Source organism: Leucopleurus acutus, assembly GCF_964270905.1.
Source record: "Leucopleurus acutus genome assembly, chromosome: 2".
In the NCBI taxonomy this organism is placed as follows: Eukaryota; Metazoa; Chordata; class Mammalia; order Artiodactyla; family Delphinidae; genus Leucopleurus; species Leucopleurus acutus.
Window position 1 is genome coordinate 84,801,232 of NC_139143.1, and position 18,535 is coordinate 84,819,766.

Below are 18,535 nucleotides of genomic sequence, written 5' to 3' on the forward strand. Positions count from 1 at the left end.
GCCAGTTCGGAGGGGGCCCGGAGCTCGGACGAGAAGAGAGACGGAGCAGCGGCTCCCGGCCCGGCCAGCTCCGCGACGCCGCTGCCGCCGCCGCCGAGTGAGTCGGGACGGCCTCCCGGGAGCCCGAGGCGCCGCGCGCAGGGGTGGGGCGGGACGCGGCGCGGAAAAGTTGGGAGAACTGGGGTCCCGTGAGGACGCGGCTCCACGGACAGGGCCGGCGGGGAAGGCAGCGGGCCGAGGAGGGGAGAGGGGCCCGGGCGCGGGGCGCCGCAGCTGGCTCGGGGCCTCTGCCGGGTGCGCTCATGGCGGCGGGCCTGGGGGAGGGCGGGCCGGAGCGCCTCGCGGGAGCGGCCGGGCCCCCAGCGCCGTCCGAGGGCAGCCTGGCCGTGCGCCTGGGTGTCCCTGGGCGCGCCGCCCCGAGCCCGGAGGAGCCTTCCTGGGCAACAGGTAGGGACCGGGAGGTGGGGACGCGGGGCTGCTCGCGGACAGCTGAGCCCCAGGCGCCCCTTTGTCGGGGAGTAGGCAGCTCCGGTGACCACTTGCATGAGAGCCCCCTGCCCGGCTGCGGGCCCGCGTCATGGCCCCTGGCCCGGAGGGTCCCGTGGCTATAGAGTGGGAGGAGAGTGGAGGGTCTTGCTTTTTCTTACCGGTTCACTGTGCCCACTCTGGGAGGGAGGTCAGAGCGTCCATGTGCTTAACGGGAAACAGGAAGGTGCGGCTCTAAGTGTCTATCCCGGCCCCCCAAGGCTAAGGCTCTTGTACCGTTATGGGGTGTGTGGGGCTGCGGTCGGGGGGAGCTTCTGGTGAAACTGGTTTTCTGGGCCTCCCCTCCTGGCTAATTTTTGGCCCGGAGGCTCTCTGGAGAGTAGGTTAATTGCATGTGTGTGATTATAGTCTTTGGCCTCAGCTTAGGGGTTCACTTCCCAAGCCAGGTTCTTGGCATCAAAATCTGGTCTGTCACCTGAGTAGACAGGTCCAGGAAGCAGGGGGTTCTGAGGATCCTGAGCAATGGATTGAGCCCCTCTTTCCAGAGAATTGAATCAGGGAAGGCTTCCAGCAGGTGATCACTCCCTCCCACATCTGTGTTGGAAGGGTTGCTGTCCCGTACCAGAGTCGAGGTGACTGGGCCCCATGTGGGTGGCCGACAGTGCTTGTGATGGGACTCCTAAGGGTAAGGACTTGTCTGCAGCCTCCTCCCACTGGGCCTGGCCCTAACCATACAGTGACCTGCACACCCTCTGTTCTGAAGAGAGAGAGTTCCTTGTCTGCCGTGATGCCCCACAATCCACTTCCTTCACTGGGGCCTCTGGCCAGCTTTCCCCCTGGGAAGGAGGGCTTCCACTTTCCCCTGTCACTGGCCACAGGCTGGCTGATACTTTACTGTGCCTTCTGCACACACCCCCTCCTGCCTCCCATCTTCCTCTTCCACCTGCCCATGGGGGCTGTAGTCTCACGCAGTATTCGGGTGTGTTGGGGCCTCTGGTGGGGCAGCCCAGAAAAATGAAAATTTTGGGACCTATACTGCAGCCTGGAGCAATGACACACCTCTTCTTGGCTTCATCCATTGCTCGCTGCCTTCTAGTTCATGACCTGCTGTTGCTCCCTGAAAAAGTTTTCAACAAGGAGGACTATTCAGGTCCTCTTCCACTTCTTTTTTGTAGTCCCTCAGGCTTCAGTGGAAGCTGGGAGTCTGTGGGACCCTCTCTTTGTCACTCTCTCTTCCCTTACTTACTGATCCTGTTATATTTTCCTTAATTATTCCTCCAAACTGAGAGCTGCTAGGACCGTTATCCCATTGAGTCTGTGAGACCTCTTCGTCCCAGACTCAAACTTCTGCCCTCCTAGCCAGCTGGGTCTACAAGCCCCCATGGGGACTTTCTGCCCCTTTTCGTCCATCGGTGAGGGTCTGGGACAGGTCAGTCAGAGTTGGGGCAAAAGTTGGGGGCTGGGCGGAGCCCTGTTCATGTTGCTGGTAATCCAGTGCCCACGAAATCCCCGCTCTGCTGGCCCCTCTCCAGCCTGTGCCTCAGAAAGTGGTGTCTGGGTCTCTGGGTGAGGATGTGTGTCTGTGAGAGAGAGAGAGACAGAGACAGAGACACACACACACACACACACACACACACACTATTGTCTTGTCATGTGTGTGGGGGAGTAAATTCTATAAGTGGAAAAATATTTATAGGTGTGATTTTCTCCACCAGGAGATTAAGTAACGTGACCCAGAAAAGCAGGGTTGTCTCCCTATCCTGAGGGAACATCCCCTTTTCTTGACCCAGCTTTTTGTTTGTGGGATCCCTTTACTTGGCTGGGTGTGCCAGGGATGCCACTGGGAGCAGACTGATTGGTTCTGTGGGGAAGTGTAAATGAGGCCGGCTGGGAGCCCCTGTTGTCCTCCCTTCCCCGTCACATGGAGTCAGAAGTCCTGACCCTGCTGAATCTGGTGCCTCTCCCTGCTGGGCTAGGCCCTGGGGGTGACGGGCAGGGCTGGGGCAGTTGCTCCTCTGCTAATGGAAGTACTGGGTGGCAAGGGAGGGCTATGGTCACAGAAAGCCTGAAACCCAGGTGTGAGAGAGCCCTAGTTCAGAATCTGCCTCTCTGGACTCCTGACACATCATGCTCTCCTGCTCACACCATCTTCCACTCTCCCTGCTTGGAGCAGGAAGGGGACAGGTGCTGTCTTGTCCTGGGGTTGAGATCTTGTCCAGGCGCTTGCCCTTGACCTCTCTCTGACCCTCTGCCTACTCCCCCAGCTCCTCATCTTCTTTGTCAGGATCAGACTGGCATAAGACATTCCTGGACCCCAGGAATCAGGGAGAGGGGCTCCACTCATACCCTCCAGGACCCCAGCCAGCCCTCTGAATCTTTAATCCTCACAATATCTGTGACAAGAGAAACTTCCCTTCCGGTTTCCACTGACCGGAAGCTGGGTCAGGGATGGGACCCAATTTCTAGGCCTGACAGTGCCCTTGGCTTTAAACCTCAATGGAGGAGAAGTTGGGCTCCAAGAGGTATAGCAGTGAGGTGACTGGGTCAGGTCTATTTCCTCACCTCCAATCAAGCTAAGCAAAAAAGTTGGAAAGGAAGAGCCAGAGGTGTGCCACCACATCTAGGCATTCTGCCTTGTCCCTTCTCTACTAAATTTTCTACAACTTCTCTCCAGGAAAAAAGTGTGTGTGTGCGCGCCTGGTTGCGTGGGGAGAGTTCTACTGTGGATAATTGTGTTTTAATTTTGTTTAGTTCAAAAGGCTTCCATCTCTTTAAACTAATTAAGTATTTCTTCTGGCTGAGGTGGAGGGGGAAGTGGCAGTACCCTCAGGAGCTGAGGCCTGGAATGTGTGTGTGTGTGTGTGTGTGTGTGTGTGTTGCTGGGGGCGGGTGGAGCTGAAGCTCCTTTACTGTCAGTGCTGACCTCTGAGAGAGCAGTGACCAGGAGTGGGGACAAGAGGGTAAAGTCCTTGAGCTGGAATACAGACCCGTGACAGGCTGAGAGGGATTTCGCAAGTGCTTCTGTGGTGGGTGGGGGCGGAGCCGTCGGAGGAGCAGCCCAGCACAGCTGTGATACGATCAGCCTTCAGCTGTAGAGCGGCACCATTTGGTCTCCAGTTCACAGCGGAGAACAATCTCCCAACTCTCTTTCCTCCCTGGCTGGGAGGGGACTACCTTCCTTCTGTGTCAGCTTTTAGTCTCAAGGCCAGCCTGGATACCACCCACCGAGCCTCCCTCCTGGGAGAACGAGGGGTCGGGAGCCTGGCAGATTTGCCCTTGTCATCCTTCTGGGTTCACTGCTCAGTCCCAGGACTGCCAGGTGTTGTGTGGTCCCAGCATCACTGTCTCTTAAGGATCATCTTGCTGCTTCTCTCAACTCCAAGCAGCTGCTGTCCCCGCTTGGGCCCCAGATCATTCCCTTCCTCATTCAGGTATTCAAGTAGTCACTAACACCCTGTAGATCCTTTCTCTTTCAGTGGAGGAAAGGGGGGAGGCGGGGGAAAGCAGCAGCTCTTTCCTAGCTGAGGGTATTTGTGATGGGTGTTCCCCATGCAGACTAGTACTTTATTTTCTAGATGAGCCTTAATAAGAAATAGCTCCTAATTCTACCAGATGTCTTAGCCTGCTGTCTCGACTCTCTGTCCCCCAATCCCTGACTCCCTGAAGCCTTGTCTTCATTTTGTTTCTGAGGATAGGCTTCAGATAGGGTTCTTCTGCCTTATGTTTAGGAACTGGATGGCCTGGCATGGGGTATTAATCTTGTGTGCAATATTTTGATGTCCATTGGTTGTCCTGGAGCTCAGCATTCTTTGGGAGCATAATTTTGCTTTACTCAGGCCTCTTAATTTTCCCTAGGACCTGCTGCCTCAGTGGCTTAGAGGGAAGGAGGAGGAAGGGTTTGCCCCAACCCTGCAATCCTTTCTTGGGCTTCCCTGGCAAGGAAGCTTCCAGTTATGGGTTGCTTGGGGGCACTAGGGGGAGGCTGGAGAGTGCGGGGAAGGGAGGATGCCTCTCACTTTAGTTAAGATTGTTGGCTACAGCTTCTAGGGCCAGATCCTGCCTGTCCTCCACTTGAGGATAGCAAAATGATGGAGAGACCCCAAGATTCTTAAGTCTAGGGAATCAGGACTTCTACGGGGTGTTAGCATCACCTTTAGTTGATGTGCATAGTAAATGTTAGAGCTAGAAAGCCACCATATTTCAGATGGGGAAACTGATTTGTCCACATGGCCAGGACCAAAACCCAGGGCTTGAGTCTCTGCCCCTGCTCTTTCTGTTAACACTGTGAAAATTTTCATCTGTCTCTTCTTACACTGCTGCCTGCTTTGATGCCCTCTACCTTCCCCTTCCTCACTCAGGATGCTCCAGACCTTATATGACTACTTCTGGTGGGAACGGCTGTGGCTCCCTGTGAACTTAACCTGGGCTGATCTAGAAGACCGAGATGGACGTGTCTACGCCAAAGCCTCAGACCTCTATATCACACTACCCCTGGCCTTGCTCTTCCTCATCATTCGATACTTCTTTGAGCTGTGAGCATACCAACATACCCCTATGCCTTCCCTGGCTGCCAGCCACAGTTTCTTGTACTTCAAGTTTGTCTCTTGCTGTTTAATTGGTCCTGGACCCTGGTGTTCTCACCACCCAGGTCCCTGCCTACTGTGTGCCCCCTACTGAAGGCAGCATTGTCTTTCTGAGGGCTCAGCACCCCCAGGCCCTTTCCTTCAATGGTTATTTGTTCTCACCCTCCACCCGCCTGGTCGCTAGTGAACACAGGCAGCTTTGTCAGCTATGGGCAGCCCAAGGCAGCCAGAGAGGGTGTTGCCGGGAAACTGAGGCCCAGGATAAAGTTGTCTGAGCTTGCAGCCCTGCCCCGCCAGCCCCCTAGCTTAGGGGCTACCAGGAGACTGAGGTACTTCAAGAGAGCCAGACGGTCCTCACTCATATCCCTTCCCCAGTTACGTGGCTACACCACTGGCTGCCCTCCTGAATGTAAAAGAGAAAACTCGGCTGCGGGCACCTCTCAACCCCACTTTGGAGCATTTCTACCTGACCAGTGGCAAGCAGCCCAAACAGGTATGAGCTGCAGACCCTGTTCTGGGAGTTAAGAGTTCTGGTGGGGAGTGAGGAGGAGATAGGGTTGGAATGCCAGCTCTGGTGGTGGAAGAGATGAGAAAGCAGTGGGGCCAACTTGGGTCATTACTGGCAGAGGGTGGGGTGCTGCTGAGTTCTGAAGCGGAGTGTAATGGGCTTCTTCACTACACTCAGGCAGAGGTAGAGCTTCTGTCACGGCAGAGCGGGCTCTCTGGCCGCCAGGTAGAGCGCTGGTTCCGCCGCCGCCGCAACCAGGACCGGCCCAGTCTCCTCAAGAAGTTCCGAGAAGCAAGGTAGGGGAGGTTGGAACAAGAGAAACTGGACGGCAGAGGAAGGTCTGATGTATTTTGGTGGGAGGGGTGGGTCATAGCTGTATGCAGGGAGATTATACCCAGCTGAGGAGGGAAATTCGGTTGTTAATATCCGTGAGAGGCTATCTGGAGGGAGGTACTTGGGGGTTGGTTGGAGGGCTGTGCCATTCTCCCACCCCACTCTCCTAGCATTTCTACTTCCTCTTCCAGCTGGAGATTCACGTTTTACCTGATTGCTTTCATTGCCGGCATGGCTGTCATTGTAGACGTGAGTGGGGATTACTGGGAGGTGGGAGTAGATTCTCTGGCAAGGTGGGATGAGGCCACAGAATTTGGGTCCCTTCTCCTTTAACCTCTCACCATCTCTCTGCAGAAACCCTGGTTCTATGACATGAGGAAAGTTTGGGAGGGATATCCCATACAGGTACGAGATGGGTCCTGATTCCTTACATGGGGTGATTAAGAGAACCAGTGTAGGATAGGATTAGGACATACACATTCTTGTGAAGAGATGATCTCGGAATATGTGACAGAAAGGACTGGAGTCATGGTGCTAAACATAACCTCATGTTCTGGGAGGGCTGGGTTTGGAGAGGTGAGACCCTTGAGTCCAGTTGCTCTGGGGTCCCTTACCTTCCTCTTTTCTTTCCCCTCTCCCAGAGCGTCATCCCTTCCCAGTATTGGTACTACATGATTGAACTGTCTTTCTACTGGTCCCTGCTCTTCAGCATTGCTTTTGATGTCAAGCGAAAGGTGGGTCAAGGGGCTGTGCCATTAAGCCTAGGAGCCAAAATGAAGCCCTGGGATGAATAGCCTCCCCTGTGACTTCTGAGTGCTTTGGATGGAGTTGTGGGATAAGTGGAATTAAAGGTGAGGGGGAGGAAGAATGGAGGCTAGGGACCAGGAAAAGGTCCTCTGGAGGCTGCATCTTTTCTACAGGATTTCAAGGAACAGATCATCCACCACGTGGCCACCATCATCCTCATTAGCTTCTCCTGGTTTGCCAGTTACGTCCGAGCAGGGACTCTTATCATGGCTCTGCATGACTCTTCTGACTACCTGCTGGAGGTCAGGATTTCTGGGCATTTCTTCAAGCCTAGAGACCCTGGTGCAGGTTCTTCTGTCCCTCTATCCATTTTCGGTGGGGGTGGTGGTGGTGGGGTAGTTGTGGTGGGGGGTGGATGTTCCTGGGATCAAGGAGCTGGGGGCACAGAGCCAGTGTGGTAACTGGGGCGTACATAGGAACGTATACGGGAGAGTAGGGAGCTCATGATGGATGGGGGCTATCTACACAGTCAGCCAAGATGTTTAACTATGCGGGATGGAAAAACACCTGCAACAACATCTTCATCGTCTTCGCCATTGTCTTCATCATCACCCGACTGGTCATCCTGCCCTTCTGGTGAGTAGGTGGCGACACTATACTCCTGTTTTCAAGAAATCAGGAGTCTCCCTGCTCCGCACCCACATTTTCAGTCCTCCATCTTAACCCCTTCTTTTCTGTGTTCACAGTTCTTGTCTCTCCCTTTTCATCCCAAGGATCCTGCACTGCACCCTGGTGTACCCACTGGAGCTCTATCCTGCCTTCTTTGGCTATTACTTCTTCAATTTCATGATGGGAGTGCTACAGCTGCTGCATATCTTCTGGGCCTACCTCATTTTGCGCATGGCCCACAAGTTCATAACTGGAAAGGTGAAGCTTCTGTCCCCATTGTGTAGGCCCTACTCCCCTCAACTCTAGTACTGCCCAAATTCCCTTCCCATATCAGCAACCCTCTAAAAACTACTGGGGGGCCCTGGGTGTAGCTGGAAAAAGCCTACGGAGAGAGGCAGTCCTTAGGGGTTTGTAACCCTTCTCATCCCTTTCCACAGCTGGTAGAAGATGAACGCAGTGACCGGGAAGAAACAGAGAGCTCAGAGGGGGAGGAGGCTGCAGCTGGGGGAGGAGCAAAGAGCCGGCCCCTAGCCAACGGCCACCCCATCCTCAATAACAACCATCGTAAGAATGACTGAACCGTTGTCCCTGCTGCCCCTCAGATTAATGCATAAAGCCAAGGAACTACCCCACTCTCCCCACAGGGTCGCTTGAAGCTCTGGGGAGAAAGGAGAAAGCGAGAGGACGGTGTTCTTCTCTGTGTCCCCACCCCTGCTGCTTTTTCACCCAGTTGCCTTTAAACCAAATTCTAACCAGCCTATCCCCAGGGAAGGGGAGGTTGGTTATATCCTTGTTAGAGCGGGGGATGGTCTTATTTTCCTCTCTACTTTCCAAGTTGTCCTTTCTATTGCTTTCGAGACCTTTCCTCAGCTCCGGGGGTGGGGGTCACAACTCACATTCCTTATTCTTCAGAATCTGGCCCTAGCTCTCTGCCTTTGACTCCCGGACCTCCAGAGCCAGGGTCGTGCCTTACTGTCCCACCTGTGGGCCTCATTCTGCCAAAGTTGGACCAAGGCTCACCTTTCTAATCTCCCTAACTTGGACCAGAAACCAAAGCTGAGCTTTTAACTTTTTCCCTCCTAAGATACAAATGAATTGAGTGTAGGAGGGTGCACATGACCCTTATCCTACCTCTGCCAAAAAGTGGGGGCCACAATGGGGACTGCTCAGACAGTCTTTTGTTATTTCTCTGCCAGCTGTCCCTGTAGTCACAGGTCCAAGATCTTACTGCCTCCTTTCTCTGGCCTCTTTCCCTAGGCTAGCTGGTTTGGAGTAGAATGGCAACTAGTTCTAATTTTTATTTATTAAACATTGGGGGTTTTGGTTTTAAAGCCAGAATTACAGCTAGCACCTGGCGTTTCAGCAGAGGGACCACTTCAGACCAAAACGTACTGTTAATGGTTTTTTTAATTAAAATATATTAAAGATTAAGTAAAACACGGCAACAAGTGTTTGAGACTCTTAAGAACTGAGAAGAGGGATCAACTAAATAAACTAAGGTAGTCTTCCTCATGCCTTCCTCATGGTTACATAACATTTAAAAATTTCAGATGGCAAGTAAGAAAAAGCAAAAGTAGAGAAAGGTCAAGATTAATGACAGCTGCCCACTGGGAAGGATGGGGGAAAACAGCTCTCTCATCAAAAGACCCCGAATTGGGAGTTGAGGGAGAGAAATCAAATCACAATCTTAGTTTTAACATCTTGTTAAAAGACTTTCAAGAAACAATACAAACCAGGGATAATAAAATACACAGCCCTCATTCTAGGAATAAAGTCTGTTGGAAGCATGAACACCTGAACAAATGTAGGATGGGAGGGGTGAGCAACAGGAGGACTGAAGGGATGTCAGGCCTAGGTTAGAGTGGTGACCTCTCCCACCTCTATGCCTCAGGAGGTGGGGGAGGGGCCCTGCCTGCTAGCACCACAGTGGAAGGGATCTCCTGATCCAGAACCCCCATTTCTATCTACTAGGAGCTGGGGGAGTAGCCAGACTAGAGACCTGGGGGTCAGAATTCAACAGTCAGGAAGACCCAGTTCCTGAGGAAAGGGCAGTTCAGGAAGGGTTCGGAAGGTTAGGAAGAAGGCTGTCCTCTAAAGAAGACGCCCTCTGCATTCGATGGCCCCACAGCAGCAAAGCAGCTCCTTGCCCTCCACGCTGCCCACCTCGTAGTTGTAGTCCCAGGTGAGTTCTGTCCCAGCCCGGATTCTCCTGAAGAGGAAGAAAAGGAAGGAGTGTGGTGAAACGGCAGATAACCCAGGCACCTGGGGTGACTGAGCATGCAGGTGGCGCCGGATCACAGATGGAGGAGCGACCCTTCAAATTTCTGTAGTCCTTGCCCCTCCCCAACCATCCCCTTTCCTGACTCCCTCTTACTTGCTGGCAAAGAAGGCCACCCACGGGAAGCGAAGATCATGAGTATCCACGAAGACATTCTGGACAAACAGGTTGGGGCTGCAGCTGTGCTATAGGGTTAAGGACAGATTCAAATAAGAACTAAGGAAACAGAATCTGGCTTTGTGGGGTGAGTGAGAGTTGGATGAAAACAATGCCATTTGATCCTCCCCATCACAACAGAGAAGTTTTGAAAGATCCTTTGAGATCAAGAATTTATAACAAGAAAAGGTGGGTTTACATAGTTGTGTTAAAAGTACTAGAAATGTGAGGACCATGGGATAATCAGCACATACAGGTGAGGGAAAGGGGTCTCACATTGAGGTAGCGGCCCAGGTTGCCTTCAAGCTTGGCATCGATGATGTAGCAAGACTCCTCCCCATCGTAGAATTGGCGTGTGTTCTTTCGAACAGGTGCACTCTCTCCCTTTTCCACGGATGCCATGTTGGTTGATTTAATGGCAATCCCATGGGTTGATTTAAGAGCAAAACCCCGGGTTGATTTTACTGCCACTTGGCGCTTCATTGGACCTGGACAGGAAGAATGGGGTTAGGCCTGTCCTACCTCATGACTGGATATTCTACTTCCATTTTTATCCCACCCAGGGCAGCTCAGGAATACCAATAAGCTGGGACTCTGAGGCAAAGAGCCTAGGTGGCATTTTTTTCAAGCAGGATTAGATCTGCTGGATAAAGGGGCTGAGGGAAAAGAGTAGGGAACTGGGAAGAAGAGAGGGAAGGGATGTGTCAAACATTGATATTAACAGTTTAGCTGGGAGTCAGGGAGCCCTCCCAGAGATGCTTCAACCCTCAGGATCTGAATTTTCCCTCCAACTGGTTCTTTCCTACTACCCCCCAAATTCTTCCAGACTACCAGACATGTTCTTCTTGTCCTCAAAGTCATCCCCTTCAGAGCCAGAGGAGATGGTCTGGATATCATCACTGTCAACGGCTGTGGCTGAAGTCTGACCAGCAGTGGGCTTTCGGCTGGTCCCGCTTTCCCCCTCACTTTCTGTGCTGCTGGACAGTGTCAGGATGTCCTGGGGAAGCGGAAGGGTGAAAAGAAGGAATAAGGGTAAATGGAGAGGGCCCTTTTGAATCCCTGCTTTTACCTATGGTTACGCAGGAAGGAGCTCAGACTATAGCAAGATTAGATGCTGGGTGAAGGAAAATGAGGCAGGAAGTCAAGGCCAGAGAAATAAGATATGTAACAGTAATTATGGTGACAGACTTGATGAGGTGAGAATGTTCCTTTACTCAGACTATGAATAAAACAGAAAGCTGGGTAAGGTGCAGCTTGAGAAAGGTCACTTACGTCAGGGTTTGACTGAGCAGAGGCCATGAGTCGTCGGCTCTGATGCATGCTAGTCTTACTTGGTGGGCGGCGAAGTCCTTCAGTCTTCACGGGAGAAGGATTGTAACCATAATTTCGAGAGCTTTCAGTAACTCTGATGGGAGAGGAAGACATGAGAGGGGTCAGGTTACTGGATGTTTCTTAGGCTACTTCTGTAGGCTTTAGAGAAGGTAGACTTGGAAAAAGGTCAAAGAGAGAGGCACTCACACTGACATCTTGTTCCGGTCATCAGGGTCCTGGAAAAGAGAGCAAGTGAAGGGTTAAATGTTTTCATGGTCCTGGATAACAAATCCAACGATTACAGACTTCACCTCAAATGACCTCCAAAGACATTAGCCAGTAACAGGTACACTATCTAAAGTGGAGTGTGTGTGAAGAAATTCCTCTGCAAGTTAAGAGTAACAATCATTCTCATCAGGAAGCCCCCCTGGGAGGGGTCTTTAACCCTTCCCAACAATAGGGCATTAAAAAATGTACATGGAAAACACCATGGGCAGAATCTTAAGAGGACAAGGGACAGTTCACCACCTGTAATGTGCTAAGTTTCAACATCATTAAAAATACACGTAAGATCAATTCTTGTAAGATCATTCTACTATAATAAAAGAAAGCAATGATGTAGATAACTTGAAACAGCAATTAAAAAAAGTTACTTATAAACCCTTCACTTTGGAATAAATCAGATACTTTCCCCCCAGCAGGCTGACTTTAAAATAATTTGGTTCTTTAAACCAACACTAGGAATGTATTAGGGGTAGGTTAATCAGATTTGCCACAGAAATATCCATCAAGTAAATAATCTGTATGTGAAGACTCATGAGGGAATTCCCTGGCAGTCCAGTGGTTAGAATTCCACGCTTCCACTGCAGGGGGCACAGGTTTGATATCTGGTCAGGGAACTAAGATCCCATAAGCTGCGTGGCACGGCCAAAAAAAAAGACTCATGGTGAGACCACATTGTTTGTTACCACAAAAAAGTTATACAAAAGCCACAATTCTCAAGAGTTTCCTGCCACTGCTTACCTCTTTCTTGGGCTGCTTGATGTCACCCTCATCCTTGAAGCCCAGCCCTGAGGTGGAAGCCTTCTCAGCCTCCCCTCTGCCTCCCACAGCGTGACCTTCCCCACCTTCACTAGTTTTGAAGGATGAACGGCTATCAGAGTCAGCAAAGCCACCTTCACTGACACTATTGCAGCTCAACCACGAGGCCACTTTGTTCTTGGGTGTCTCTTCAGAGGAAGGTGGATTGCAGCCACCTACAGGGATCGATGGAGGGACAGGAACACGTGGGGGCCCAAGGTCTGGGGGGCGAGAGTCCTTGGAAGGCAACTCAGACAATCCATTCTCCTTCTGGCCCCGGGTCTGCCGCCGGGTAGCATAGCTGCGCCACACCGAGCTGGTGCTGAAGTCCTCATCCTTACAGAAGTTATCATCTGAGCTATCGTCATTGGACTCTTCGGGGTCCTCTGTACCGCTGTTGCCATCTTCCTGGTCCTTCAAGTCTACACCACTGCTGTCAGAGGAACAGGGGACATCACTCTCATATCCTTCCTTGAAGTTCTCCACGCTCTCGATATGGTCCAGATTGGCAAAATATTCATCACCCATTTCCAGGCCCTCCTTGTCGGCAAAGTCATCTGTCAGGATTTTGCCTGGGAATGAAGAGAAAGGCCTTCCAGGGTTATGAGGTGCTTTTAGAAAGAATAAAGTTCATTCCATCAATATCCAGCCCACCAGCAAAGAGAGTCAAATCGCCTCCATTATGGTGTCTCATTTCTCTTTGATGATACCTCCTTCTTAGCGTCTTAACTATGAGAATAAGCGGAACTTACTATAGTTTTAAATCTTGCCCTTTCTGCCATCCCATTCTTCCCCTTTACTTTGTTTACCAAAAGAGAGTTCTTCAGTTATGCTAAATCTCTGGGTGGAGTGGAGTGATGGGGGAAAAAATGAAACACTGGACTCTACTATCATGTCTCTCTGCTGAAACATCATGTCCACAATTTCATCCCTTTTTTTTTTTAAACATCTTTATTGGAGTATAATTGCTTTACAATGGTGTGTTAGTTTCTGCTTTATAACAAAGTGAATCAGTTATACATATACATATGTTCCCATATCTCTTCCCTCTTGTGTCTCCCTCCCTCCCGCCCTCCCTATCCCACTCCTTCATCCCTTTTTGTTCTCGTCCTCCTGAAGCACTTCTGTCCCTTCTTGATCCACCCAGACAGGCACATCACTCATGTTCTTTATAGAAGAAAATTCTGGCTTCCCCTTTCCCCCAGTTCACATGTTAAGCATTCTTAAGTTCAACTTGTCTATGATTCAATGTCCCACCGTGTCCTAACCCCAGAAAGCAACCCTTTCATTTCATCACCAACCTGCATAGATACAGACAAAAGAGCCTTTGGCAATGTCATCCAAGCAGCGGATACCCCAGCCCTTGTTCTGGGTCTTGAAGAGCTGCAGTCGAACCTGCAGTCCATGCTGCACCAACCGGTTTGTGCACATGTTTGGGTCACAATTGCAGCGTTTGTTACACTCATAAACTCTGGGAGGAGGTCACAATAAAATCAATCATAACATGATCACTAGAGCATCCATTACATCCACAGAACTTTTATAATTTTTAAGGTGTCATCATTTATCAGGTAATGATCTAAATGAGCAGATTTACTGAACTGTCTATGCTCTTTGATTCACTTGGGAATATAGCCCAAAGAAATAACTCAGAAGGGGGAAAAGTGACTGATACAGATATTTATAGCACTACAGATAGTAACAGTGAATAACAGAATGCCTAACGACTGGAGAAAAGCTAAGCAAACTATGAGGTGAATATGGATTCAGAGACATTAAAATAAGTCAATTTGTAGAAATAGATACATAAAATAAAGATACTTAAGGGACTTCCCTGGTGGTCCAGTGGTTAAGAATCCGCCTTACAATGCAGGGGATGCGGGTTCGATCCCTGGTTAGGGAACTAAGATCCCACATGCTGCGGGGCAACTAAGCCTGCGCGCCACAACTACTGAGCTTGCGCACCTCAACTAGAGCTCGTGTGCCACCAACTACAGAGCCCACGCACCCTGGAGCCTGTGTGCCACAACTAGAGAAAGAAAAAAACCCTGCACGCCACAACTAGAGAGAAGTCCATGTGCTGCTACAAAGAGCCCATGTGCTGCAACTAAGACCCGACACAGCCAAAAATAAATAAATCTTAAAAAAAAAAAGAAACGAAGCATCTTTGTTAGGTCCCTTAAAACCCCACCGGGGTTGGGAAAGTATTAGTGCTCATATACTCTGTTTATAGCTGATAAAACAGGATCAGCTTGGAAGCAACAAGGCCAGAATTTGATCTCAGGTCTAATCACCAACACATGAGATTTTCAGAGTAGCTATACTGAGTATCATTCATTCATTCATTCAACAAAATTTGAATGGTTACTATGTGCCATGCACTGGGTAAATTAGCTGCTGGTGATACAATGGTGAGCAAGACAGACAAGGTTCCTGCCCTCATGGAGATTACCTTCTAACGGAAAAGAGAACAAAAACAAGTCAACAAATAAAGTTGTCACAGATACTAAAGGACACTCTCTCAATGAGAGAATGAAGGGAGTGAAAATGACCTAGTTTTAGAGTGACCAGGAAAGGTCTCTCTGAGGAGATGAGATTAAAGCTGAGAGCTCAAGGTTAAAGAAGATAATCATGCAAACAACAGTGGAAGGATGCCAAGAAGAGGGCACAGTACGTACAAAGCCTCTTGAGGTAGGCTGGCAAACACTGGGTGAACTGGATCCAGGCACTGAAGAATATCAGTGTGGTTGGAACAGTTTTGGAAGTAGAGAGATAGGAAGGAGCCAGATAGTACATTGTCTTGTGATCCAAGATTAAGAGTTAGAATAATATCCAAAGTGCAGTGGAAAGCTTTTAAAGAGTTTTAAGCAGGGGAGTGACATATTTGTGGTTATTTGAAAATATTCTTATGAAACATTTCAAACATGTAAAAAAGATATAATGAACAGGCACCTACTACTCAGCATTATCAAATCTAAATGTTGTTACAAGATTCAATTTTTTTTGTTTATAATTAAAACATAAATGATACAATGCAGCTAAAGCTAACAGGTGTCTTTTCCTTTGCTTAGTTTTCAATATGCACTCAGCTCAAATTTATGTCCTGATTTCCCCAGTAGTCTCAATCTCCTCTGAAGATACTCAAAACCATCAGGTTTTCTATCAAACCCCCTTTCCCAAAAGTCTCTCCTGCAGCCAAATCTGACCTGCTCTGACACTGGCTGTTCTCTACATCTGGTGCACAGCTGTCAGCCTGGAAGCCCCCTTGACTTCACTATCATGTGGGATTCCCCTCACTCCTCTTTTGAGCTGGAGCCTCTGTTTCCTGGATCAGTATATGCCTTCTTCTCTCTTGTCTTTCCCCCCCCATTTTAGTAAACATTTCCAGTAATTTTCTGAGAGGGAAAATAATGGAAAATTTTGAGGTGTTTCATGTCTAAAAAATGTCTTTAGGGACTCCCCTGGTGGCGCAGTGGTTAACAATCTGCCTGCCAATGCAGGAGATAGGGTTTGATCCCTGGTCCGGGAAGATCCCACATGCCACGGAGCAACTAAGCCCATGTGCCACAACTACTGAGCCTGCACTCTAGAGCCCACAAGCCACAACTATTGAGCCCGCGTGCCACAACTACTGAAGCCCATGAGCCCTAGAGCCCACGCACCCCAACTACCTAAGCCTACGTGCTCTAGGGCCCACGTGCCACAACTACTAAGCCTGCGTGCTGCAACTATTGAAGCCCGCAAGTGTAGAGCCCACGCTCCGCAACAAGAGAAGCCTGCGCAACACAATGAAGAGCAGCCCCCGCTTGCCACACTAGAGAAAGCCTGTGTGCAGCAACGAAGACCCAACGCAGCCAAAACCAAATAAGTTAAAAAAAAAAAAAAAAAAGGCTTTAGCCTACTTTAACCAACAACTGATAGTTTTCCTGGGTTTAGAACTCTAGGTTAGAAATAATTTTCCTTAGAATTCTGAACAGATTCCTTAATTGCCATCTAGCTTCCAATGTTATTTTGAGAAGGCCGAAGTCACTTTGAATTCTTTTTTTTTTTTTTTGAATTCTTGTTTCTTTTGTGGTCTCTTTCTCTTCTCTAGAAGGTTTTAGTATTTTCTTTTTGTCCTCAGTGTTCTGTGGACACAATGATCACATTTTATCATCATGTGTTTTAGTGGGGATCTATTTTCATCCGTTATGCTAGGACCTGACTAGCCTTTTCACTTTGGAAATACAGTTCCTTCCATTATGGGAAAGCATCTGAATTACTTCACTGATGATTCTTTCCTTTTTCATCCTCTCTGTTAATTATGTATCTTGAGTATTAGGCTAATTAGTTCACATATTCATAAATACCCAGCTTACCACATTATATCCCACTTTTTTCACTGTCCTCCTCTTTCCCTGACCTGTCCTTCTCAATCTCACATGCTGGCTCCACCTCCTCTGCTCAATTTCTAGTTGGATAGCCCAGGGCTTACTCTGGGCCCCTTCTCTTTTCTATTATCGATATTCTCTCTAGATGAACTCGTCCAGGCTTTAACTATCACTCCTGAGCTGATGACTCCTAATTCTTTATGCCCAATCCTTACACTTCTCTTCAGAAGTCTCAATGCCCTTTTTTCTTAAAAAAAAAAAAAAATTAAATAAATTTATTTATTTATTTGGCTGCGTTGGGTCTTCGTTGCTGCGCACAGGCTTTCTCTAGTTGCAGCAAGTGGGGGCTACTCTTTGTTGTGGTGCGCGGGCTTCTCATTGTGGTGGCTTCTCTTGTTGCTGAGCACGGGCTCTAGGCTCGCGGGTTTCAGTAGTTGTGGCACATGGGCTCAGTAGTTGTGGCTCGTGGGCTCTAGAGCGCCGGCTCAGTAGTTGTGGCGCATGGGCTTAGTTGCTCTGCGGCATGTGGGATCTTCCTGGAGTAGGGCTCGAACCTGTGTCCCCTGCACTTGCAGCCGGATTCTTAACCACTGCGCCACCAGGGAAGTCCTCAACGCCTTCTCGACATTTCCACTTGGGTTGCCTAACAGGCATCTCAGACTTAACATGGCCAGAACAGAAGCTGACTTTTACTCAGACCTGCAACTCTAGCTCTAGTTTTCCATCTCGGTAAAAAGCACCAGCATCCACTTAGTTGCTCAAGTATAAAATTTAGGACTTGTCCTTGATCTGTTCTTTCCCTCCCATTCCGCAATCTATGAAGTTCTGCAGCTCTACCTCCAAGTGCATCTCCAAGTGTATCCGCTTTCATCTCTACTGCCACCTTCATTCTAGTATAAGCCCCAGCAACCACCACTTCTTACCTGAAAGTATGTAATTGGTCTACCAAATTCTACTTTTGCTGCCCTAAAGACTTATTTTTCATAGAGAAGTCAGAGTAATCTTTAAAAGGCAGATCACATCATTTGCCTGCTTAAAATTCCCTAACAGCTTCCCATCACATCATGAATTTGACTCTAATTTTTATTCTGATTTACAAAGTCCTATATAATCAGGTCTCCTCTCTGAACACATCTCGCTTGCCAGAGTAAACCACAATCTGTTAGAATAATCGTACAGCTCTGAAATCAAGGTGATCTTTTACTGCAACAGAAAATTGCTAGATACTATTCAATCATTTTATGTATTCATTTCGAGGAAAGCTCAAGGAAGAAACATGGGCTGGGAATTCAGTAACTGAGGCTTAATTGATAAAATGTCTGTTTCAGTTATCCTATTTTTGGCTCCAATTTTTAGAATTCTGATGGTTGTTACAAGCACAGAAAAACAAGAATTCAGTCTCTGAGGTGCTTCACTTTCCCCTGACTACTTACCCTGTGGGAAGACACTCTTCTAGTCTCTTGTACTGGTAGCCAGAGTTCGAGTTGATTTGGCCGCCTGGGGTGCAGGCTGTAGCCTGGACAGTTAGCTGATGGCAGGTACACTTGGACCTGTATAAAACAGAACAGAAAGGTAAAAACAGAAGGGTACAACAGCTACAGCTGTGAGACTTTCTTTAGAGGCAAGAAGTTACTACTGATAAAAGGATGGTGATAGAGTAGTGAAATTTTTCTTCTTGCATACATATAAATGAGAACGTTAAAGACAGAATATGACAGAGTGAGAATAAGATAAAGAGACAGAGAACAAAACAAGTGGCAACCAAAAGCATAATGGAGGGAAGCAAAGGAAAAGGAGAATCAGAGAAACGAACATAAGACACACGCACCCAGGGTTAAGCTATGGGGCCCCAGCCTCTCGGTCTCATAGTTTTCATGGAGGCCTTACGGCAGGAGCTCTAGCTAAGAAGGTAAAGGGATGTGAGGAAAGGAGGAGTGCAGTATAAGGCAAAGAAGTGGAAAGAAAGACAATCACAACAAAGTTGGAGGCAGGGCCAGCAATTCCCTAACCAACT

At 49.0% G+C, this 18,535-nt stretch overlaps 2 protein-coding genes across 2 annotated transcripts in view; one reads left to right on the forward strand and one right to left on the reverse strand.

Annotated features, from left to right (window-relative positions):
* Nucleotides 1-8,772, forward strand: CERS2 (ceramide synthase 2). The gene is made up of 11 exons (XM_082833528.1): nucleotides 1-97; nucleotides 4,845-5,018; nucleotides 5,445-5,562; nucleotides 5,755-5,873; nucleotides 6,102-6,159; nucleotides 6,265-6,315; nucleotides 6,552-6,644; nucleotides 6,831-6,959; nucleotides 7,187-7,293; nucleotides 7,431-7,584; nucleotides 7,764-8,772. Exons 2-11 carry the CDS (start codon nucleotides 4,846-4,848, stop codon nucleotides 7,902-7,904), a joined length of 1,143 nt encoding a protein of 380 aa, XP_082689654.1. The 5' UTR covers nucleotides 1-97; nucleotide 4,845; the 3' UTR covers nucleotides 7,905-8,772.
* Nucleotides 8,773-8,926: 154 nt separating this feature from the next.
* SETDB1 (SET domain bifurcated histone lysine methyltransferase 1) overlaps nucleotides 8,927-18,535 on the reverse strand; it is a 30,275-nt gene continuing 20,666 nt past the window's right edge. The window contains exons 14-22 of the mRNA XM_082833527.1: nucleotides 17,955-18,071; nucleotides 13,453-13,622; nucleotides 12,095-12,723; nucleotides 11,279-11,307; nucleotides 11,033-11,165; nucleotides 10,592-10,757; nucleotides 10,037-10,248; nucleotides 9,701-9,789; nucleotides 8,927-9,535 (exon numbers count right to left, since the gene is read on the reverse strand). Of these exons, the coding sequence (XP_082689653.1) occupies nucleotides 9,418-9,535; nucleotides 9,701-9,789; nucleotides 10,037-10,248; nucleotides 10,592-10,757; nucleotides 11,033-11,165; nucleotides 11,279-11,307; nucleotides 12,095-12,723; nucleotides 13,453-13,622; nucleotides 17,955-18,071 (1,663 nt within the window). The 3' untranslated portion in view covers nucleotides 8,927-9,417. The remainder of the gene's footprint in view (nucleotides 9,536-9,700; nucleotides 9,790-10,036; nucleotides 10,249-10,591; nucleotides 10,758-11,032; nucleotides 11,166-11,278; nucleotides 11,308-12,094; nucleotides 12,724-13,452; nucleotides 13,623-17,954; nucleotides 18,072-18,535) is intronic.